Consider the following 26,037-nt stretch of genomic DNA (forward strand, 5'->3'; position numbering starts at 1 on the left):
CTTCCAAGAAGGCAGCCGCCAGTATGAAGATGTTGACGAACTGGCTCCTGTAATGGATTAAAAAAAGGGTACATAATTTAAGAGAGCTACAGGCACAGGAGGAAAAACTATAGCATGGTGAGTAGTAACCCTGTTAATGTGGTTGTGCCCAGCAGTTTAATTTCCTTTGAAATTTATATGTGGGTTTGCAAGACATTGGTTTATAAACTAGTTTTCTGTATATTTTACTGTAAATTGCTGTTGATTTTATAAGAGCCAATTTAGTATGCAACAGTGGAATAGTACATGGTACGCAAAATGCCAGGAGAAATTTTCTTTCTTAATGTGGTGAGAGCCCACGATTCCTGACTGTTGGGAATTCATTGCCTGGCCACCAGGAGGAGGCAAAGACACCCAATACCAAGAACTTTATTATACCTCCCACTTCCCTGTACCTCCCAGTCTTTCTTTGGCTCTCCAGGATCAGGTAAATATGAAGGTGTTCAGGATTTTATTTACGAAGTTATGGGATCTCTGATCCCATATTCCTTTAATATGGTGAAATTTTGAAGAGAGGGGCATACTGGTTGTGCACTGTAATTCTCCTGTGGGAGTTGTGGTCACAAGCCTCAAGTGTGGTTGGGACTGGACCTTCAGCCCCCTCCTGTTAGGCCATATAAATGCACTCAGAATATCCTCTACTGTTTATTGCAGTACTGGATTGGCTCTCTACTGTATCATCATGTTACATCTGGGCAACCACAGTGGAATGGACATTTGCTGGGTAACTACCTGCATCTCTTACACAGCCCACAGGCTATCAGTAGGTACATATGTAGGTGTACATCATAACCAGAGGTAAGTATGACGATAACACAGCTGAGCTCACAGCCACAACATTGTCATCTCAGGCTGAGCTCCAAGCATCTACACATATTATGTGTACAGTGCCCTCCACTAATAGTAATAATACTAATACTAATAATTGGTACCCTTGGTAAATATGAGCAAAGAAGGCTTTGAAAATTGTCTTTATTGTATAACCTTTTGATCTTTAGTTAGTAAAAAAATACGCACAAATACTCTTCTCTCATGGATATCAAGCAATTGCAAACACAACACAGGTTTATCCAAAAAAAAAAAAATCTTTGTTAAATATATGTGTGGCACAATTATTGACACCCATATGAATTCATATGAGAAAAATATATGTGAAGTATATTCCCATAGATATTTTTCATTTTTAGTATACATGAGTGACTAGGGACAGGATATTGTTCAACCCTGACTTCCTGTTTCTCAGGGGTGTAAATTTGAGGTAATACATAGGCCAAATTCCCTTAGCCATTCATCACAATGGGTAAGACCAAGGTATATAGCTGTGTTGTGCGGCAAAAGGTTGTTGAGCTTCACAAAATGAGATGTGGATATAAGAAAATAGCAAAAGCATTGAAAATGCCAATTTCCACCATCAGGGTAATAATTAAGAAGTTCCAGTCAACTGGAAATGTTATGAATCAATTTGGAAGAGGACGTGTGTCTATATTGTCTCAGCACACTTTGAAGAGGATGGTTCGAGTGGCAAGAATATCTTCAATGATCACAGCTGGAGAATTGCGGAAGTTGGTTGCGTCTTGGGGTGAAAAAGTCCACAAAACTACAATCTGACGTCACCTACATCACCACAAGTTATTTGGAATGGTTTCAATAAAAAAGCCTCTACTCTCATCCAAAAACAAACTCAAGTGTCTTCAGTTTGCCAGACACTACAGGAACTTCAAATGGGATCGGGTTCTATGGTCAAATTAAACCAAAATAGAGGTTTTTGGCAATAAACACCAGGGGGGTATGGCACACACACAGAGTTAGCTGTAAGCAAAAGTACCTCATGCCCACGGTTAAATATGGTAGTGGCTCTTTAATGTTTTGGGGCTTTTTTTCTGTCAGAGGACCTGGACAATTTGTTTGGATACATGGAATCGTTGATAAATAGATATTAAATGAACACATGACTGCCTCTGTGAGAAAGCTTAAAATGGGCCGTGGTTGAATCTTCCAGTAGGACAACGATTCAAAACCTGCATCAAAATCAACACAAAAATGGTTTACTGACCACAAAATCAAGATCCTGCCCTGGCCATCCCAGTCCCCTAACTTGAACCCCATAGAAAACCAGTGAGGTGAACTGAGGAGAATAGTCCACCAGCGGTGACCTTGAGAGATTCTATATGAAGCAATGGTCTCGGATCCCTTGCCATATATTCTCCAACCTCATCAGGCATTATAGGAGAATACTCAGAGCTTTTATCTTGGCAAAGGGAAGTAGCGCAAAGTATTGACTAAAAGGGTGCCAATAATTGTGCCCCACATATATTTAACAAAGATATATATACTTTATTTTTTATAAACCTGTGTTGTGTTTGTTTAATATCCTTGAGAGCAGAGTATTTTTGTGTATTTTTTGAACAAAAGACCAAAAGGTTAAACAATAAAGACAATTTTTATGAGCCTTCTTTGCTCATATTTACCAAGGGTGCCAATATTAGTGGAGGACACTGTATATAGTAGTGCACTGGACAATAGGCTTTAGAGGGGTGCACAATGTTATATGCTTAACTGTTGTGGCCACTTTAAATTGTTGCATCTATGTGAAATTCAAATTTTCTGTGGCAGTTATATGGTTTTTAGTGCATTCCCTCTCTGACTAGATCCAGTAGGGTTCCTTCAGTGTTACAAGGTTTTTATTATTATTATTATTATTATTTATTTATAAAGCGCCAACAGATTCCGCAGCGCTGTCCATGGGTACAAAGATAAAAGTACAGTACAATACAATATAGAAGACACCAAAGTTTAACAAAACAAATACAGGGGGAATTGAGGGCCCTGTTCCAGTGGGAACTTACAATCTAGATGGTAGGAGGGTGAGAAACAGGAGATGGGGACTGCAAAGGTGAGAATGATGTTAGTGTGGAGTTAGATGGGGCAGCAGTTAGGCAGGTAGAATTCATTTTTTACTGATTTAGAGATAGGCTTCCATGAACAGAAAGGTCTTTAGGGAGCATTTAAAGGAGGAAAGGTTAGGGGAAAGTCTAACAGCTCTGGGAAGTGCATTCCAGATGGTTGGTGCTGCACGAGAGAAGTCCTGTAGCCTGGCATGGGAGGAGGTGATGGTAGAAGATGCAAGGAGCAGGTCATTGTTGGATCTTAGGGGGCGGGCTGGAGTATATTTCTTGATGAGTGAGGACAGGTAGGGGGGGGCTACGTTGGTAAGGGCTTTGTAGGTCAGGATGAGAATTTTGAATTTAATTTTGCTGTGGATGGGTAGCCAGTGCAGGGACTCGCAGAGAGGTGCAGCAGATACAGAGCGTCGGGAGAGGTGGATAAGCCTAGCAGAGGCATTTAGGATGGATTGAAGAGGGGAGAGGCGGGAGAGAGGGAGGCCAGTTAGTAGGTTATTACAGTAGTCAAGTCGGGAGATTACCAGGGAGTGGATTAGCTGTTTAGTAGTTTCAGCACTCAGAAATGGACGGATTTTGGAGATATTGCGTAGATGGTTGCGACAGGAGGAAGAGAGCAATTGGATGTGGGGAATGAAGGACAGATTGGAGTCAAGTGTAACTCCTAGGACACGGACTTGGGGTGATGGGGAGATAGTGGTATCACCAACAGTGATTGAAAAGTTAGGAACCCGGGTAGAATTACAGGGGGGGATTAGAAGGAGCTCAGTCTTGGACATATTGATTTTTAGGTGGTGAGAGGCCATCCAAGAAGAAATGCCAGATAAGCAGACACCGATGTGAGCAAGGATAGAAGGAGAGAGTGAAGGGGCAGATAGGTAGATCTGGGTATCATCAGCATAGAGGTGGTAGTTGAAGCCATAGCTACTGATAAGTTTTCCCAGTGAGGATGTATAAATAGAGAAGAGTAGGGGACCCAGAACAGAGCCTTGAGGTACTCCAACAGACAGAGGCAATGGAGAGGAGTCGCCACCAGCAAAGGAGACAGAAAAGGACCTATTAGAGAGATAAGAGTGGATCCAGGAAAGGGCAGTGTCAGAGAGCCCAAAGGAGCTGAGAGTCCGTAGGAGAAGGGGATGGTCAACTGTGTCAAAGGCAGCAGACAGATCAAGTAAGATAAGTATTGTAGTGGCCATTTTTTTTAGCAGAAAGAAGATCATTAGGAACTTTGGTGAGGGCAGTCTCAGTTGAGTGTTGGGAACGGAAGCCAGATTGTAAGGGGTTAAGCAGAGAGTTGGAGGACAAGAAGTGGGTTAAGCGATCGAAGACTAGCTTTTCCAGGACTTTTGAAGCTAGCGGAAGCAGTGACATGGGGCGGTAGTTTGCAGGAGAATTGTTTTTTGAGGATGGGGGTGACCTTTGCATGTTTGAAGGAAGATGGGAATGAACCGGTAGTAAGGGATAGGTTAAATATGTGAGTAAGAGCTGGAGTGAGGGTAGAAGACAGAGACGGTATTAGATGTGAAGGGATAGGGTCAAGTGGGCAGGTAGTGAGATGTGAGGAAGACAATAGGGAACTCACTTCATTCTCAGAGGTAGGGGGGAAGGTGCTGAGAGTGGTGGAGGGGGTTGCCGGGGGCGGAGATGGAAGGTTGCAGACTTGTGTTGGGATATTACTTCGGAGGGTAATTGTTTTGTTGAAAAAGTAGTCTGCCAGGTCTTGAGCACTAAAGGCAGATGAAGGGGGTGGTGAAGGTGGGTAAAGGAGAGAGTTGAAAATGGAGAAGAGACGTTTAGGGTTTGTGGAGTGAGTAGATATAAGAGAAGAGAAATAGGTTTGCTTGGTTAAGTGAAGGGCAGAGGAGTAAGAATAAAGAATGAACTTATAGTGAAGGAAATCTGATTCAGAGCGGGATTTCCTCCAGGCACGTTCAGCAGCACGGGAGCATTTTTGCAGGTAGCGTGTTTGGTTAGAGTGCCAGGGTTGGAGCTGACGACGTGGGGTTTTGCGTATTTGGGGAGGAGCAAAAGTGTCCAGTGCCGAGGAGAGAGTATTGTTATAGTGGGTTGTAGCAAGGTCAGGGCAGGATATTGTGGAAGTGTGGGGGAGGTGTTTTTGAATAAGGTTGGAGAGTTGTAGAGGATCCACAGTGTGCAGATTTCTACAGGTGCGGGGGTGAAGGGGAGAAGTAGGCTTAGCCTGTATATTAAGCTTAAAGGTGAGCAGATGGTGGTCTGAGATGGGAAATGGGAGACAGGTGGCGTCAGAGGGAGAGCAGAGGTAGGAGAATACTAGATCAATAGAGTGTCCGTCGTGGTGAGTAGGGAATATGGTGGATTGTGAGAGACCAAAGGAGTTTGTGAGTGAGAGAAGTTTAGAGGCAGCAGGGGCAGATGGGTTATCAATGGGGATGTTGAAGTCCCCCAGGATTAAAGCAGGTGTGTTTGTAGAGAGAAAGTGAGAAAGCCAGGCAGCAAAGTTATCAAGGAATTGGGAGGTTGGTCCAGGGGGGCGATAGATAACTGCCACCCTGAGGGAGAGGGGGGAGAATAGTCGGATGCAGTGAACTTCAAAGGAGGAAAAGGAGAGAGATGGATGAGGCTGCAGGTGCTGAAAGGAGCAGGAGGGGGAGAGTAAGATTCCAACACCGCTACCATGTCTATCACCTGGCCTAGGTGTGTGGCTAAAGTGGAGACCACCGTGCGTGAGAGCAGCAATGGAAGCAGTGTCAGAAGATGATAACCAGGTTTCAGTAATTGCTAGAAGATTGAAAGCATTAGAAATAAAAAGGTCATGAACAGTTGTGAGTTTGTTACAGACAGAGCGTGCATTCCAAAGAGCACAAGAAAAGAGAGGGGATAAGCGCTGTGTGTTAATAGAGATGAGATTGTTAGGATTGCGTGACCTAGAGTTTTTGCAGTGGGGGACTGAGTGAGAGTGTAAAGGTGTGGTTAATGCTGCAGGGCCAGAGTTAGGAGAGATGTCACCAGCAGCAAGCAGTAGGAGTGTGAGTGACAGAAGGTGAGAGGGGGACTTGTAGGAGCGGGTATGATTAGACACAGGAGAGTTAGATGGGGAAGTATTTCTAATGAGACAAAGTAGTTCATGAGAGGACAGCATAGGGGATGAGAGAAGGGAGGGTGAGATAAGGATAGTGTGTGGGTTATTGTTGCTACAGGGAAGTGCAGGGATTTTTAGGAAAAGGGCAGACAGAGATAGCAGAAAATAAATTGAAAGCATTGTGCAGGTGTATAGTTAGTAGGTTTTACCTGTTAGTGGGACTGCAGTTTCCCCCTCCAGTTTACAACTCCAGTTCTTAACTCGGCACTTGTAACACAGGACACTTAGAAGCACAGGGCACAAAGAGCCAAGGCTTCAGAGAGCCAAGTGTTCACTTATTTCTATATAAATTGTAATGATTTTAATCAGGACAGCTGTGCACAGGCAGACTAGTTAGGAGACTGGAGTTATACACACTTGCAAATTAGATTGGGGGAAGACAAATGGTTGGAAAGCACACAGATATTGTACAAAGGAACTGATAACAAATCTAACAAAAAATCATAAATCCAGACAGCAGGAGAGATGCATACCAGTGTATTTTAGCAAATTAAAGGGATACAGAGGGGCAACCAGGCAGATAAAGGAAGCAGGAGAGATGCATACCAGTGTATTTTAGCAAATTAAAGGGATACAGAGGGGCAACCAGGCAGATAAAGGAAGCAGGAGAGATGCATACCAGTGTATTTTAGCAAATTAAAGGGATACAGAGGGGCAACCAGGCAGATAAAGGAAGCAGGGGAGATGCATACCAGTGTATTTTAGCAAATTAAAGGGATACAGAGGGGCAACCAGGCAGATAAAGGAAGCAGGGGAGATGCATACCAGTGTATTTTAGCAAATTAAAGGGATACAGAGGGGCAACCAGGCAGATAAAGGAAGCAGGAGAGATGCATACCAGTGTATTTTAGCAAATTAAAGGGATACAGAGGGGCAACCAGGCAGATAAAGGAAGCAGGAGAGGTTGCTGGAGTTGAGTTCTATAGAACAGCACGGGTTACATTTCTCTCCGTAATAGAGAACGTTAAGTAGTTCTCTCTCTGTGCTGTCATTTTTGAGTGCTCGCCGATCCTGACAGCCATCGTTGACATCAGAATCGCTGGCTTTCTCTGTTTAGTGGTATCAAGGAGGGGGTAAGGTTCCCTATACCAGGAGCAGGGTTGGTTGTTTTTAAAGGGATACCTTTCATTGCACTTCAGGTTAATTTTTGGAAACATTTAGCAAGCTATCATTGCTCATACATAGTTCACTATGGGCTAGATTACAAGTTGAGCACAAAATATCGCTTTCACAAAAATGTGAGCTGGTAATTACAAGTTAGGTGCAGTGCGAATGCAACTTTGTGTTCACATTGCACGGAAGCTTTGCACTCACGAGAGCGCCCTTCCATAGGCTCCAATGGTAGCCTCATTCTCGTGCCATCAGACACGGCATGAGAACTAAAGCAGCGAAGTAGTAAGTCACACAGTGATGGGAAGCAAATATAAATATATATGAATATATACATATATATTTATGTGTTAAGTCTTTAAAGGGATAGAAAACTCTTTCTTTTCTTCTGCTATCATACTGCATGTTTAATTGAATACTACATTGCCATAGACATCAATTAAATGTAATATACAGTTCTATTGTAATTTAACTTTTAAGATAAATACCTAGCCCAAGCCCCCCAGAATTGAGCGATAACCATCGTACGCACATAATAGCATTTCTAAAGATGGCCGCCTGCGCATGCGCACTTTTAGCTGTACACAGTAATGCTCAAGTAGTTCCAGGCTTGGCATTACTGTGTACCATCATGTCTGCAGGAGGGGCTGTGCTAAGGGGCGGTTACTTGCACAGCTCATCACTCCCTTTTGGTTTACGTAGCTGTGCTATTGATGCCGGAACAGCACTGTTAGTCAAAGCAGTGTTCCAGTACTAATCCATTTGTGACAATTATTCAGGACAATGCACTTAGATTTTTCAACATTTTTATTTTTTAATGTCTGTAGTTTCCTATTTAAAGAAGAGTTTTATTCATTATTTTGCTAATATATATTGCTATTTATTTGTATAATGACTGTTTAAAACTGGAGTAAACTGCATTAAAAAAAAGATCTATGTGTCCTGCTTCCCTAGGAGATACTGTATTTGTAATTAGCATGCTAAGCCACACAGTGACATGGTGGTATGTCTAAACAGTTATCTAGTTTAAAAATAAATGATAAGGACAATGTAAAGTAGGGGTAAAAAGAAAACAAGTATTTTTTGGGGTGCTGTTCACTAAGGCAATAATAAGTATTTGAAGATCCCCCTTCTCCCCTCACCTCCCCCCTCCCCAGCTAAAAATGCAGACAAGCTCCATGGATCAGACCCTTTAGGTAATAAATTAGCTGCCCACACAGACACAGATGAAAAGTTATACTCTCTGCTCTGTGAATTTAACCATATACACTCTGCACAGTTAGTCACAGAGCTGAGAGTGAAACTTTCATCTGCCATTGAGTCTGTGTGTGCAGCTAATTTATTATCTAAAGGATCCTAACCATGGAGCTTGTCTGCATTTCTCAGCTGGGCAGAGGGGAGGTGAGGGATCTGCAAACACTTATGAACAGATCTATGTGATAAATAACAGGGAACTGCTGGAGAATAGAAAACGATTACCTTCTGAAATAAATAAAAAAAATAGTAAAAAAAAAAAAGCAGTTTTAATTAAAAACAAAACAATCTTGGTTTGTTATACGTTTTAGTATCCACATCATAATATGATTCCTTTATTTATCATAAGTTGGATATTAGGCTAGAAATACTTTAAACATTTGTGAAGATTATTTATTATATGTTTTACATGGCTGCATGAATTGTCAGTGTTCTCAGTGGCACTGTGTAACAGCCCTATCAGATGCTATTAGACCGCAAAGCTCTGTCACTCAATTAGGAAAACTAATCCCCATTGTGACACAATCTTGTCACTCAATTGACAAGATTACCGGCCATATTGGCAACGTAATTGAAATAGCTATTGCCCAGTATGCTGAGAGAATTCTACAGTGTGATACGGCTAATGAGGAAGTGAACTTTTATTGGTTAATATACGGAGACTGACAGACAACTGCTTTCTGGAAGGGCGGATCAGACTCTGTAGCGGGGCACTATTTGAGCATAACGACGGTATGATTTTACTGTACTTAGAATATGCAAATTTTATTTTTGACAACGCTGGGATGTTACTCATTTAGAAAGGTTTATTTAGGTATGGAAGTTCAGTATGTTATTTTCTATACCTTTTTTAAGCTTATTTATTTTGTTTTTAGGCAAACGTAAGGGCCAGAAAGCAATATCTGTTTTCTTAACTTCCTGGTTGAAGAGTCTGATTCATAGGACTTACTTGGAGGAGGGTCAGTCTACTCCTTTACTCATTACAGCTCGCTCACTCCACTCGTTCATTGTTTACTTCTTGGGCGTTTAAGAATGATACTTCAGTAGATCAGATTTATAAGGCAGCAACCTGGTCGTTTTTGCATACTTTTACTACAGCTTGTCTATTAGTTCCCAACAGGCAGGAATCATAGACTCTCACCACCTTAAGAAAGAAAACATAATTTATTCTTACATTACAAATTCATTTATTTCTTTGTGGTAAGAGTCCACAAACCCACCCAATTTTCCCTTTTTTTCCTAGTTGGTGGAAGTTCTAATTTACCCTACTGTCTTTCCTACTTACTGTTCTCCTGTTTCTTTGGTATACGATAAACTAGTAGGTACAGGGAAGTGGGAGGGATAATAAAGTTCTTGGTATAGGGTGTCTTTGCCTCATCTTGGTGGCCAGGGGATAAATTGCCAACAGTAAGGAATTGTGGACTCTCACCACCAAGAATGAAATGAGTTTATTGGGTAAGAAGAAATTACAAAGATACCATTCGAAGACTAGAAGGTTTTGAAGCAATTTGCAAACATAATAATAATATTACTCTTTCACTAATAGGTTTATGGGCAAATGCAGTAAGGGAATTGCAAAAAGTCTGATAGGATTAAGGTCATCCTGAAATTAAATTAAAGGGATATAAAATCCCAATATTTTTTTTAACAGTGTTCCAATTTATTTCTGTTATCAAATGTGCTTTGTTCTCTAGGTATCCTTTGTTGAAGATGCTGTAATGTATTATTTGGACATAACTGCACCTAGCTGAACACATTGGATGACCCAATGACAAGAGGCATATATGTGCAGCCACCAATTATTATCTAACTCCCAGTACTGCATTGCTGCTCCTTAGCCTACATAGGTATGCTTTTCGACAAAAGATACCAAGAGAACAAAGCTAATTACATAATAGAATTACATTGGAAATTGTTCAAAATTGCATGAATGAACATTTTTGGGTTTCAATAATTTTGATTAGTTATGCAAAGTATATTACATTACAAAGTAAGTAGATGGATGTAATCATAGTTAGACCCTTCCTTACTCATAGGAGTTCTTTCATATATTTTTCCATATCAATACTAGGCCTTTTTATGGCCTCTCACAACTAGAGTAGTTAGAAATGTTTCCCACAATTTGAAGGTAATTGAAACTCTCGCACCTACATATCCTATTGTACTTCCTGCTTGATTGAGTTTAGTTTTTACCTATGTGGAGTAAGACTAAGCTGGTGCTTAGTCTTCCTACAGAAGTTTTATTTTTCACAGATGAATCAAGAAGTTTTTACCCATCAGCATGTTTACTACTGCAATGGTATAGCAACACTTTCTTTTCTATATTTTCCTCTGCCTTCACTTTTTCAAATGGACACAACATACATTTACCCCTGTACACTTTAGAGCATTATCCTTGGGATTTTCTTAGTGAATTTCTTGAACTGTGGCTAACTCTCAAAGGGTACACCCTGCTTGTTACTGTCACCCATAGAGCATGACCCTGCAGGAGCATGCAGGATATTGTTGGGGGTTCTCCAGATTGTTGGTTAGCAAAATTAATTCTGATATTGTGATTCCTTCATTTGGTCTGAATTCTAGGAAAAATGTTTACATGTTAATAATAATTAAGGTTTTTTATTTGTGCTGATGTCTGTCTGTCTTTTTGGGGCTGGGAGGGTCCAACTACTTTCTTCCTTTCTTCAGAATGTGCGCTTGCCTGGCTTTACATCAACTGACTCAAGCAAGAAAAGGAGTAATTTATGTAGTGGTGGATGTCCACATCCCTCTGATTTTTGGGGGGCATTTGTATTTAATCCCAATCGTTCAATGCCATATTCCAATTAGTCTAATTATGGTTTTAGTGCAAGCATGGAGAAATACGTCTATAAATATAAATCAGCACGTATGACTATAAATACTATTTTTTGCTTTTGTATGCAAAGCTCAGAAATATTTTACATTTGATATTCATTTTTTTTTCTTTCTAATGGTAGTCAACAATTCCTTACTCTTGGGATTACATCACCTGTCCATCAGGAGAAGGCAAAGACACCCTACCAGAGTTCTAATATCCCTCCTACTTCCTCTTCCCTCCCAGTAGTTATTTGCCTTGTGAAGGAGAGGGCAGGTAGAGAGGTGTTTAGCATAAGAAGGTTTTTTTATTGTGTGTCTTATTACTGTTTTTTACCCTCAGTAGATAGTTCCCTGAAGAGAGGGTATGAAGAAACAAGCTGATGCTATGTAAATCCTTTCAGTAAGGTATTTTGCACTATAGCAACCATGTGTTTCCCAAGCCTCCTCCTGTCATGGCTAAATAGTTATGCTTCTCTTATAGGATCCTGCTGCTGTTAGTAATGGTATAGGATTTCAAGGTCCACCATTTCCACTGTGTTTCAGGCTGACTTCGGTAGACAGGGGAAGTATGAAGAGGACCAGGCTTCATTGTAACACGTACTTAGTAAGTACTCTGGTAAGTGGACGTACCAACTTTTATTTCTGCTTGAGTGTTCTTAGATTTGGCAGTATTTGTGTCCTGGATTTGATTTATAGCACATATTTTATTTAGTATATGTAAGGGCTGGTATTTTAACTCCTGGGCAGGGTGTGAGTGTTGCTTTGCTGGTTAATTATCACAAGTCGGTCTACAGACTTGTATTCACTCTGGGCTCTGTTCTCACCAGAATTTTATACTCCGGCTTAAATTTCTTAGATATTTGTTGTGCAATTGCATATCTCTTACTCATAATATCTTTTTCTACATAAGTCTCTGTGTGTGACATAGAGAGGCTTATTGTAGTGTTTACTATAACTGGGGGAAGTTTTAGAAAATGTTATTCTGTTCGTGATCCTAGCACTTTAAAAATCTGAGGATACTCCCTTGGATATTGTTTTTCCAACTAATAAATGTCTGCAATGTCACATTCTCAAGCTCACCTGTAGCTCATTCTGTGGTATCAGGTAATAATGAGGAGTCTAAGTTTGCACCTGGCTTTAAGACTCCTTTGCAATCAGCAGTTTCTGAGGCTCTTGAGGCTTTACTGTCTTCAAGTAAGCGCAATCACAAACAAAAGCATTGCTCTGCAGACTCTAAGGGTAGTGTTGTTTCTGGTCCTGCGCTTATCAGACAACCCCAGGTTTCTGATTTACACCATTCATCTGCCTCCTCTGAGGGGGTGGATTCTTCCTCAGAATCTGATAGAGAACCTGAGGATGTAATCTTTCAGTTTAAATTGGAGCATCTACACTATTTGCTTAAGGAGGTTTTTAGAACTCTGGGAGTGCAAGAATCTAAACCATCTAAGGAAAAACCTCTTCCTAAATTAGATATAATTTTCAGGCCCAGGTCCAAAGCTCCTGAGACTTTTTCTGTACCTTATTTAGTCACTGAGATAATTTCTAAAGAATGGTAGAAACCGGGTGTACCATTCACACAATATAAAACATTTATGAGTCTTTTACCTGTAGCTGATTCAAATTTGGATCTGGGTTACTATCACTAAGGTATATGGAGCTATTTCTTCTCTAGCCAAAATAACTACTATTCCTCTGGAGGATAAAACGTCCTTTAAGGATCCTATGGATAGGAAACTTGAGAGTTTCCTTAGGAAGGTTTTTTTGCAGGAAGGTTTGCTTTTCCAGCCCACAGTAAGCATTGCGCCTGTCGGTAGCGGCTTTTTGGTGTAACTCCTTATCTGATCTAGGTAAAAGGGAATCTCCTTTAGAGGATATTCAGAATCATATACAGGCGTTGAATACTGCACATTCTTTCATTTGCAATGCATTATATAAATTGTCCATATTAATGACAAAAATACAGCTTTGGCTGTCTTAGCCAGGAGGGCTCTTTGGCTCAAGTCATGGTCGGCAGATATGGTGTCCAAATCTAGGCTTTTTTCTCTGGCTGGATAAGACTTTGATCAGCCCTGGCTTAAATTCTATTATTTCCAATGTTACCAGGGGCAAGGGAGCCTTTATGCCCCAGGATAAGAAATCAAGGCCAAAGGGCAAAGCTAGAGCTCATTTTCGTTCCTTTCATCAGAACAAGAATCAAAGATTTTCATTCACTTAAAAGAATGAGTCCTCCAAATCCACTTGGAGACTGAATCCCGTCTGGTCCAAGTCCAAACAGACTGAGGAAGCCCCAATGATGCTGTAGTCACGTGGGGGGTGAAACGCGCGTCGGCAGTGGAGCCTCGAAAAGGAATACATTTTCTATGGAGGACTCAAGGTGGTAATTATACATGCACCTTTCCACAGATGAAACACACAAGTTGCAAATGTTGTGGTGATTGATGGCCTACGATGGAAATATCATCAAAACTTATTTCTGCAGGGAACACTATGCATTAAGTGCCTATCTGTTTACAGTACACTTTATTATCAGCTTATGTCTTATATAGCCTTGTACTGTTAGTTATCTGATAGTATTTGTGGTGCACATAGATCCTTATATTTCTCCAACATAGGTGTGTCCGGTCCACGGCGTCATCCTTACTTGTGGGATATTCTCTTCCCCAACAGGAAATGGCAAAGAGCCCAGCAAAGCTGGTCACATGATCCCTCCTAGGCTCCGCCTACCCCAGTCATTCTCTTTGCCGTTGTACAGGCAACATCTCCACGGAGATGGCTTAGAGTTTTTTAGTGTTTAACTATAGTTTTTATTATTCAATCAAGAGTTTGTTATTTTAAAATAGTGCTGGTATGTACTATTTACTCTGAAACAGAAAAGAGATGAAGATTTCTGTTTGTAAGAGGAAAATGATTTTAGCAACCGTTACTAAAATCGATGGCTGTTCCACACAGGACTGTTGAGAGGAATTAACTTCAGTTGAGGGAACAGTGAGCAGAATTTTGCTGCTTGAGGTATGACACATTCTAACAAGACGATGTAATGCTGGAAGCTGTCATTTTCCCTATGGGATCCGGTAAGCCATTTTTATTACAGACAGTAAATAAGGGCTTCACAAGCGCTTTTTAAGACTGTAGACATTTTCTGGGCTAAATCGATTCATATATAAACATATTTAGCCTTGAGGAATCATTTTAATCTGGGTATTTTGTAAAATAATATCGGCAGGCACTGTTTTGGACACCTTATTCTCTAGGGGCTTTCCCTAATCATAGGCAGAGTCTCATTTTCGCGCCGGTATTGCGCACTTGTTTTTGAGAAGCATGACATGCAGTCGCATGTGTGAGGAGCTCTGATACATAGAAAAGACTTTCTGAAGGCGTCATTTGGTATCGTATTCCCCTTTGGGCTTGGTTGGGTCTCAGCAAAGCAGATACCAGGGACTGTAAAGGGGTTAAAGATAAAAACGGCTCCGGTTATTTTAAGGGTTAAAGCTTCCAAATTTGGTGTGCAATACTTTTAAGGCTTTAAGACACTGTGGTGAAATTTTGGTGAATTTTGAACAATTCCTTCATACTTTTTCGCAATTGCAGTAATAAAGTGTGTTCAGTTTAAAATTTAAAGTGACAGTAACGGTTTTATTTTAAAACGTTTTTTGTACTTTGTTATCAAGTTTATGCCTGTTTAACATGTCTGAACTACCAGATAGACTGTGTTCTGAATGTGGGGAAGCCAAGGTTCCTTCTCATTTAAATAGATGTGATTTATGTGACACAAAATTTAGAGAAAATGATGCCCAAGATGATTCCTCAAGTGAGGGGAGTAAGCATGGTACTGCATCATCCCCTCCTTCGTCTACACCAGTCTTGCCCACTCAGGAGGCCCCTAGTACATCTAGCGCGCCAATACTCCTTACTATGCAACAATTAACGGCTGTAATGGATAATTCTATCAAAAACATTTTAGCCAAAATGCCCACTTATCAGCGTAAGCGCGACTGCTCTGTTTTAGATAATACTGAAGAGCATGAGGACGCTGATGATATTGTTTCTGAAGGGCCCCTACACCAGTCTGAGGGGGCCAGGGAGGTTTTGTCTGAGGGAGAAATTTCAGATTCAGGGAAAATTTCTCAACAAGCTGAACCTGATGTGATTACATTTAAATTTAAGTTGGAACATCTCCGCGCTCTGCTTAAGGAGGTGTTATCCACTCTGGATGATTGTGAGAATTTGATCATCCCAGAGAAACTATGTAAATGGACAAGTTCCTAGAGGTCCCGGGGCCCCCAGAAGCTTTTCCTATACCCAAGCGGGTGGCGGACATTGTAAATAAAGAATGGGAAAGGCCCGGTATACCTTTCGTCCCTCCCCCCATATTTAAAAAAATTGTTTCCTATGGTCGACCCCAGAAAGGACTTATGGCAGACAGTCCCCAAGGTCGAGGGGGCGGTTTCTACTTTAAACAAACGCACCACTATACCCATAGAAGATAGTTGTGCTTTCAAAGATCCTATGGATAAAAAATTAGAAGGTTTGCTTAAAAAGATGTTTGTTCAGCAAGGTTACCTTCTACAACCAATTTCATGCATTGTCCCTGTCACTACAGCCGCGTGTTTCTGGTTCGATGAGCTAGAAAAGGCGATCACTAGTGATTCTCCTCCTTATGAGGAGATTATGGACAGAATCCGTGCTCTCAAATTGGCTAATTCTTTCACCCTAGACGCCACTTTGCAATTGGCTAGGTTAGCGGCGAAAAATTCTGGGTTTGCTATTGTGGCGCGCAGAGCGCTTTGGTTGAAATCTTGGTCAGCGGATGCGTCTTCCAAGAACAAATTGCTTAACATTCCTTTCAAGGGGAAAACGCTGTTTGGCCCTGACTTGAAAGAGATTATCTCTGATATCACTGGGGGTAAGGGCCACGCCCTTCCTCAGGATAGGTCTTTCAAGGCCAAAAATAAACCTAATTTTCGTCCCTTTCGTAGAAACGGACCAGCCCCAAGTGCTACGTCCTCTAAGCAAGAGGGTAATACTTCTCAAGCCAAGCCAGCCTGGAGACCAATGCAAGGCTGGAACAAGGGAAAGCAGGCCAAGAAACCTGCAACTGCTACCAAGACAGCATGAAATGTTGGCCCCCGATCCGGGACCGGATCTGGTGGGGGGCAGACTCTCTCTCTTCGCTCAGGCTTGGGCAAGAGATGTTCTGGATCCTTGGGCACTAGAAATAGTCTCCCAAGGTTATCTTCTGGAATTCAAGGGGCTTCCCCCAAGGGGGAGGTTCCACAGGTCTCAATTGTCTTCAGACCACATAAAAAAACAGGCATTCTTACATTGTGTAGAAGACCTGTTAAAAATGGGAGTGATTCATCCTGTTCCATTAGGAGAACAAGGGATGGGGTTCTACTCCAATCTGTTCGTAGTTCCCAAAAAAGAGGGAACGTTCAGACCAATCTTAGATCTCAAGATCCTAAACAAGTTTCTCAAGGTTCCATCGTTCAAAATGGAAACCATTCGAACAATTCTTCCTTCCATCCAGGAAGGTCAATTCATGACCACGGTGGATTTAAAGGATGCGTATCTACATATTCCTATCCACAAGGAACATCATCGGTTCCTAAGGTTCGCATTCCTGGACAAGCATTACCAGTTCGTGGCACTTCCTTTCGGATTAGCCACTGCTCCAAGGATTTTCACAAAGGTACTAGGGTCCCTTCTAGCGGTACTAAGACCAAGGGGCATTGCAGTAGTACCTTACTTGGACGACATTCTGATTCAAGCGTCGTCCCGTCCTCAAGCAAAGGCTCACACGGACATAGTCCTGGCCTTTCTCAGATCTCACGGATGGAAAGTGAACGTAGAAAAGAGTTCTCTATCTCCGTCAACAAGGGTTCCCTTCTTGGGAACAATAATAGACTCCTTAGAAATGAGGCCAGAAAAACAAAACTTCTAAACTCTTGTCAAATACTTCATTCCGTTCCTCTTCCTTCCATAGCGCAGTGCATGGAAGTAATAGGTTTGATGGTAGCGGCAATGGACATAGTTCCTTTTGCGCGCATTCATCTAAGACCATTACAACTGTGCATGCTCAGTCAGTGGAATGGGGACTACACAGACTTGTCTCCGACGATACAAGTAAATCAGAGGACCAGAGATTCACTCCGGTGGTGGCTGTCCCTGGACAACCTGTCACAAGGGATGAACTTCCGCAGGCCAGAGTGGGTCATTGTCACGACCGACGCCAGTCTGATGGGCTGGGGCGCGGTCTGGGGACCCCTGAAAGTTCAGGGTCTTTGGTCTCGGGAAGAATCTCTTCTACCGATAAATATTCTGGAACTGAGAGCGATACTCAATGCTCTCAAGGCTTGGCCTCAGCTAGCAAAGGCCAAGTTCATACGGTTTCAATCAGACAACATGACGACTGTTGCGTACATCAACCATCAGGGGGGAACAAGGAGTTCCCTGGCGATGGAAGAAGTGACCAAAATCATTCAATGGGCGGAGACTCACTCCTGCCACCTGTCTGCAATCCACATCCCAGGAGTGGAAAATTGGGAAGCGGATTTTCTGAGTCGTCAGACATTACATCCGGGGGAGTGGGAACTCCATCCGGAAATCTTTGCCCAAATTACTCAACTGTGGGGCATTCCAGACATGGATCTGATGGCCTCTCGTCAGAACTTCAAGGTTCCTTGCTACGGGTCCAGATCCAGGGATCCCAAGGCGACTCTAGTAGATGCACTAGTAGCACCTTGGACCTTCAAACTAGCTTATGTATTCCCGCCGTTTCCTCTCATCCCCAGGCTGGTAGCCAGGATCAATCAGGAGAGGGCATCGGTGATCTTGATAGCTCCTGCGTGGCCACGCAGGACTTGGTATGCAGATCTGGTGAATATGTCATCGGCTCCACCATGGAAGCTACCTTTGAGACGAGACCTTCTTGTTCAAGGTCCGTTCGAACATCCGAATCTGGTCTCACTCCAACTGACTGCTTGGAGATTGAACGCTTGATCTTATCAAAACGAGGGTTCTCAGATTCTGTTATTGATACTCTTGTTCAGGCCAGAAAGCCTGTAACTAGAAAAATTTACCACAAAATATGGATTAATATATCTGTTGGTGTGAATCTAAAGGATTCCCTTGGGACAAGGTAAAAATTCCTAAGATTCTATCCTTTCTTCAAGAAGGATTGGAGAAAGGATTATCTGCAAGTTCCTTGAAGGGACAGATTTCTGCCTTGTCTGTGTTACTTCACAAAAAGCTGGCAGCTGTGCCAGATGTTCAAGCCTTTGTTCAGGCTCTGGTTAGAATCAAGCCTGTTTACAAACCTTTGACTCCTCCTTGGAGTCTCAACTTAGTTCTTTCAGTTCTTCAGGGGGTTCCGTTTGAACCCTTACATTCCGTTGATATTAAGTTATTATCTTGGAAAGTTTTGTTTTTGGTTGCAATTTCTTCTGCTAGAAGAGTTTCAGAATTATCTGCTCTGCAGTGTTCTCCTCCTTATCTGGTGTTCCATGCAGATAAGGTGGTTTTACGTACTAAACCTGGTTTTCTTCCGAAAGTTGTTTCTAACAAAAACATTAACCAGGAGATAGTCGTGCCTTCTTTGTGTCCGAATCCAGTTTCAAAGAAGGAACGTTTGTTACACAATTTGGATGTTGTTCGCGCTCTAAAATTCTATTTAGATGCTACAAAGGATTTTAGACAAACATCTTCCTTGTTTGTTGTTTATTCTGGTAAAAGGAGAGGTCAAAAAGCAACTTCTACCTCTCTCTCTTTTTGGATTAAAAGCATCATCAGATTGGCTTATGAGACTGCCGGACGGCAGCCTCCTGAAAGAATCACAGCTCATTCCACTAGGGCTGTGGCTTCCACATGGGCCTTCAAGAACGAGGCTTCTGTTGATCAGATATGTAGGGCAGCGACTTGGTCTTCACTGCACACTTTTACCAAATTTTACAAGTTTGATACTTTTGCTTCTTCTGAGGCTATTTTTGGGAGAAAGGTTTTGCAAGCCGTGGTGCCTTCCATTTAGGTGACCTGATTTGCTCCCTCCCTTCATCCGTGTCCTAAAGCTTTGGTATTGGTTCCCACAAGTAAGGATGACGCCGTGGACCGGACACACCTATGTTGGAGAAAACAGAATTTATGTTTACCTGATAAATTACTTTCTCCAACGGTGTGTCCGGTCCACGGCCCGCCCTGGTTTTTTAATCAGGTCTGATAATTTATTTTCTTTAACTACAGTCACCACGGTATCATATGGTTTCTCCTATGCAAATATTCCTCCTTTACGTCGGTCGAATGACTGGGGTAGGCGGAGCCTAGGAGGGATCATGTGACCAGCTTTGCTGGGCTCTTTGCCATTTCCTGTTGGGGAAGAGAATATCCCACAAGTAAGGATGACGCCGTGGACCGGACACACCGTTGGAGAAAGTAATTTATCAGGTAAACATAAATTCTGTTTTTTCATGACGCCTGTAAACTACTTGATCTTTAGTGGAGCCCTCTGAAATAGTTGTTGTGCATACCCCACATCATTTTGCTCACCATTGATGTTTTGAATATATATTGAACAGTACATCATTGTTTATATCCCAGCATAGATCCTCATGGATACTAAGGTAGCCTGTTTTTCCCTACTGCAGCGAAGCTACCCTCTAGTGGAGGAGTTGCTGGGAATTTCTCTGTGCTTTTGATTTCTTCCTAATCATATGTATTGATACAATGTTGATTTACCTATTAACTCTTTTACACAAGGTACTATGAAATCTAATATAGATACAAGCAGAATACAAAATATGCAATACAAAAGTGTGAGATGGAAACAACACTGAATAACAAAGATAAAAAAACCCAGGAACTAATACTCTCCTTTTAGGTAAGACCGCAGCCTCCTTACAGTCTCTCCTCTATGACTGTCTTAACAAATGGCAGTAGAAAAATAGATGGCGCTGGTCTGTAGAATAATTTTTCTCTAATGAATGAAGAGAAAAAAGGGCTTGAAGTGTATATAGAAACCGATGAATATGGGTGCAGTATACTCACTCCATAGGTTGTAGAAGTTCAGCTGCGATGTAATGTGCCTCCAGGTAATGTGAATCTCCCAGAATGGAGTGTAGGGTTTCAAAATTTCACAAGTGCCTACTGGTGGGCTGCAGATAAATGGAGACTCCAATGACCAAATGTAATCCAGTAAACAAAGAAAACAAAGTGTGCAATGAATTGAATAAAATAAAATATAAAATGTAATCTGTATTGGTGGTAAACTAACTTTGTAACTGAGATATTATAAAATTAAAAATGCTGTTTAAAAAGGTTATTTATAAATTTGACGATTAATTGTATATAGTTTAGCATCAATACGAGTTTTAACCAATCAGAATGTATATTAATTGTATTAGCCAATCAGAAAGATCTCCATAACTAGTCCTCAAACAGGTAGTCCGCGATGTGTAAGTTCCGTTTCAGGTCCGGTGGAGGGTCACGTGATCGGAACCACCAATCCGAGTTGTATTGTAAGGTTGCGAGCTTGTCATCTGTGGGGTAGTTCCTGATAGGTCCATGTCAGTGAGAGGAGTGTCTCTTACAACATTAGGTTAACGTGTGCGTTTCCAAAAATAAGCAAAATTAGATTGTCTGCAAAAAACGGAAAAAAGTGAACAGTATTTGTTCTTCCCCATACGCATTACATTTCAACAAAAATAACGTTCAATATTTGAAATACCCCATTAAGTATGAATATTTGGTAAATCCTGTGCTTAGGATATTGCAGATTTTATTCAGAATATATTATGTTCAAAATAACGAACCTGGGACCCTTATATTAAGTATTTTAAATATTAAACATAGAGACACATCTTGTATGTTTATCATTAAAACAAATTCTGATTACAAAAGACGTGATTAAGGTAAGGGCAATTCTGGATATCCTCAGTATAACCTCTATATTATTGTTTAGTTGTTCTCACTATTAGATGTCACAATGATTAGCCTCTATAATATAGAACCTATTGCAATATCCTCCCTCCCTTTCAAAAAGATATGACAACCTGTTTATTGTAAACTTTATTCTTATCCTCCATATCCAGAATTGCCCTTACCTTAAGCACGTCTTTTGTAATCAGAATTTGTTTTAATGATAAACATACAAGATGTGTCTCTATGTTTAATATTTAAAATACTTAATATAAGGGTCCCAGGTTCGTTATATTTTAAGCATTATATTTTGAACATAATATATTCTGAATAAAATGAGCAATATCCTATGCACAGGATTTACCAAATATTCATACTTAATGGGGTATTTCAAATATTGAACGTTCTTTTTGTTGAAATGTAATGCGTATTGGGAAGAACAAATACTGTTCACTTTTTTCCGTTTTTTGCAGACAATCTAATTTTGCTTATTTTCGGAAACGCACACGTTAACCTAATGTTGTAAGAGACACTCCTCTCACTGATATGGACCTATCAGGAACTACCCCACAGATGACAAGCTCGCAACCTTACAATACAACTCGGATTGGTGGTTCCGATCACGTGACCCTCCACCGGACCTGAAACGGAACTTACACATCGCGGACTACCTGTTTGAGGACAAGTTATGGAGATCTTTCTGATTGGCTAATACAATTAATATACATTCTGATTGGTTAAAACTTGTATTGATGCTAAACTATATACAATTAATCGTCAAATTTATAAATAACCTTTTTAAACAGCATTTTTAATTTTATATCTCAGTTACAAAGATAGTTTACCACCAATACAGATTACATTTTATTTTATTCAATAAATTGCACATTGTAAATCCAACTTCCTGTTTCATACAGGAAATTGGAAGACCAGTACCTCTGTATATAAACCGGCTTGTAGACACAGCAAATATACTCAGCCACTTGCTTTTATTATTCTTATTTTGCTCTTGATAAAGACTTGTTAAAGTTGAAACGCGTTAAGCCAATAAAACATCTTTTTACCAAAGTTGGAAGTTTGTCAATACCCTCCTTTGCTGTGCCAAGCCGGATTCTCCTTTATATGGAGTAAGTTACTACTTTGTTTTCTTTGTTTACTGGATTACATTTGGTCATTTGAGTCTCCATTTATCTGCAGCCCACCAGTAGGCACTTGTGAAATTTTGAAACCCTACACTCCATTCTGGCAGATTCACATTACCTGGAGGCACATTACATCGCAGCTGAACTTCTACAACCTATGGAGTGAGTATACTGCACCCATATTCATCGGTTTCTATATACTCTTCAAGCCCTTTTTTTCTCTTCATTCATTAGAGAAAAATTATTCTACAGACCAGCGCCATCTATTTTTCTACTGCCACTATGAAATCTAAGCATAGATCCTCAAGGATTACTATGGTGTTAATTTTTCGCCTAGGCTATAAAAGCCACCCTCTAGTGGAGGTGTTGCCTAGAATTTTTTTTTCCTGTTCTATGAAGGATGAGCTGCACCACTCTGTGTGCCTGAATGATAGTTCTTTTGTACTTCACAAATTTGGGTCTACTTTCACTACGTATAAACACGAAATGATGTGCACTATATATATAAATCAATTGTGAATTAATAAATGAAATTTGTGTATGCTGAAATCCCTGTCTTTTGTGTAGATACTTAATTTGGTCTCTACTTATTCTCTGTATATGTCAAATAGACAAAGAAGTCCTCCTCTGAATCTAAGACAGCATGAAGGTGCGGCCACTGATCCGGATCTTATTGCGGTAGGGGGCAAATTAAGCCGATTTCAGTAGGCGTGGGTTCAGTCCATTCTGGATTCATGAGTTTTGGAGATCATATCTCAGTGGTACAGAATAGGATTCAAATCTAGGACATCAAGGGGACTGTTTCTTCTGTCACACATTTCCAGAAGGCCTGAAAAAAGACTGGCTTTCTTACAGTGTGTAAAAAAAAATCTAGAGAATATGGGGGTGATTATCCCAGTCCCATTGCAGGATCAATGATCAGGGTTTTATTCAAATCTGTTCATTGTCCCAAAAAAGGAGGGGACTTTCAGACCAATACTGGATCTTTCTTGGGCGGAGATGCATCAATGCACCATTTCAGCCATCCACATTCCAGGAGTGGAGAACTGGGAAGTAGTTGATCTGAGTCGCCGGGCTCTCCATTTAGGGAATTGTCTCTGAATTGGGAGGTTTTTGATACCCTCTTGACTAGGTGGAGTGTTCCAGAAATACATCTCATGGTATCCTATCTGAATCACAAGCTTCCAAGGTACAGTTCGAGGTCAAGGGAACCTCAAGCGGAACTGCAAGATGATTTGACTGCTCCGTGGTGGTATCTTAGAGTCTTACCACATCCTTCTTTTGAACCAATGCATTATTTCGCTGTCAAGATACTGACTTGGAAGGTGTTGTTTTTGCTGTCTATCTCTTCTGCTCGTAGAGTATCAGAATTTACGTCTCTTTCTTGTGACCATCCTTATCTGATTTTCCATCTAGATAAGGCTGTCTTAAAAGGACCGTAAAGTCAAAATTAAGCTTTCATGATTCAGATAGAGCATGCAATTCTAAACAATATAGGCTCACAAGAGCTCAGGAGTGTGCATGTGTCTTTAGTAATCTATGTCAGCAGTGTTTTGCAACATTGTATAACAAATCTACAAATAATGTTGCAAAGCACTGCTGCCATAGAGCACTAAAGACATGTGCAAACCTGAGCTCTTATTAGCCTTCCTAGTTTTACTAAAAAATAAAAGACACCAAGAAAACAAAGCAAATTTGATAACCAAAGTAAATTGGAAAATTGTTTAGCACTGCATGCTCTGTCTCAATCATGAAAGTTTAATTTGGACTTTAATGTCCTTTTAAAACAGCCAACATTGTTGTTCCTTCTTTTTGTCCTAACCCCAGTAATTCTAAGGAAAGGCTTTTGCATAATTTAGATGTGGTTAGGGCTCTAAAGTTTTATTTCCAAGCGACTAAAGATTTTCGTCAGTCTTCCAGTTTGTTTGTGCTGTTTTCTGGTAAGTGTAAGGGCCAGAGAGCTACAATAGTGTCTTTGTACTTCTGGTTGCAAAGTTTGATTTGTGAAGCTTACTTGGTGGCAGGTCAACATCTGCCTTCATGAATTACTGCTTATTCTACATGCTCAGTTTCCACATTCTGGGCGTTCAGGAATGAGGCTTCTGTAGAACAGATATGTGGAGGCTGTTTTTGGCAGAAAGGTTCTTCAGGCGGTGGTTACTAGTAAATAGTTGACTCTTTACTATTTTCCCACCCAAATTTTTTGTAGACTCCACAGCTTGGGTATTGTTTACCATGAGTAAGGAATCACGGACTCTAATTACCATTAGAAAGAAAACAAAATGTATTCTTACCTGATAAATTAATTTCTTTCTTAATAGTGAGAGTCCATGAATCCACCCCTTTCTTCTGGTGGCGGCAGTTCTGGTTTTCACCTCTTTACACTACAGTCTTTCTTACTTTTTTCTCGGCTACAAGCACTCTGCGAGGAAAGGGGAAGTAGGAGGAATATTTAGAACTCTGGTAGGGTGTCTGCCTCCTTCTGGTGGACAGGCGATGTAATCCCAAGAGTAAGGAATCGTGGACTCTCACTAAAAAGAAATTAATTTATCAGGTAAGAATAAATTTAGTTTTTGTATGTGTTGTATAAACTTGGCTTTTGGATATACATGTTTCTATATTTTAATTTCTAATTTTAGGGCAAAACACTCTCTACCATTGCTTTAATTCTTACGAACTTCCATGATGGTCAACCTTTTCCAACTATGAAAATAAAAAGAAAACTGGGAAAGGAGGTAAGGTTTTTAAAATAATCAACATTTTTGTTCTTTAATTGAGTTCCGTGTAAGATTTCACTTCATAGATAACAGGTGCATTGTTATACTGGGAATCAAAACAAGCTGTAGATTATCTTAATTCAGATTATCACTATCTTGCAATTTTCAGTATGATCCCCTGATCTGCCCCCAGTAAGGCACATGTGCAATACGGTTGTTTGCCAGCTTAATGTCAATTTCAATCAAGTGAAGTCAAAAGTCTCCCTGCAAGACCAAGTGTAATTGTTCGTTTCTCATATTTTAAGAGTTCATATCAAACCATATTTTATTGGTTCCAGGGCACCACATTAGACAATGCCTATTAACTGTACACTGTAGGCCTAGATGAGGCAGCATTATGTATTGACAATATAAAAGGGTGGAGCAAGGACAGGGAGGAGGTAGTGAAAGTACATAATTGGTAAATAAAGTGATGATAGCTCAGTCTACTGCAGCACTGTGTACCTTGACCTGACTGTCACATTGTGTTAAGTGTCTCACCAGTAAAGCAAAATATCAAAGAATAACATTTATGCATTGTTCTACGGGGACCAGTGATGGGTGCCGGTACATGAGCTGTATCTTGTAGTTCAGCTTATGGTTCCCTGTAGGGTTCACTGAAGTGGCAGACCTTGGTGTATTTAAAAAGAGATCTGCTATTGTTTTAAATATGCTTTCAGGCATGTGAAATTGGGCCATGTTTCCCTAAGTAGATAAAGTAAACAATATGCATCTGTTTGTCTTTAATACAATTAAGATGCAAACTACTGCATCAAACAGAACTACAATGTGCCCCATGAGATGCATGAAAGCATTGAATTGGAGTCAGAGCTTTAAAGACTACTGTAATTCATTTTGTATTCTGTGTGAAAATTATTTTGTATTGTTAGAATGTGGGTTGAAGACTTTTTTTCTTTCATACAGGTGTTGAGTGTCCACGATCCAATACTCCTTGGGATTACTCTTCTCTACCA

The 26,037-nt window shown here is 40.7% G+C and overlaps 1 protein-coding gene across 3 annotated transcripts in view; it reads left to right on the forward strand.

Annotated features, from left to right (window-relative positions):
* Nucleotides 1–26,037, forward strand: part of HLTF (helicase like transcription factor) — a 502,174-nt gene that overhangs the window by 77,856 nt on the left and 398,281 nt on the right. For all 3 annotated transcript variants that reach the window (XM_053709998.1, XM_053709997.1, XM_053709996.1), the window contains exon 8: nt 24,947–25,042. In XM_053709998.1, coding sequence (XP_053565973.1) covers nt 24,947–25,042 — 96 coding nt within the window. The remainder of the gene's footprint in view (nt 1–24,946; nt 25,043–26,037) is intronic.

This window comes from Bombina bombina, chromosome 4, assembly GCF_027579735.1.
Source record: "Bombina bombina isolate aBomBom1 chromosome 4, aBomBom1.pri, whole genome shotgun sequence".
Lineage (NCBI taxonomy): Eukaryota > Metazoa > Chordata > Amphibia > Anura > Bombinatoridae > Bombina > Bombina bombina.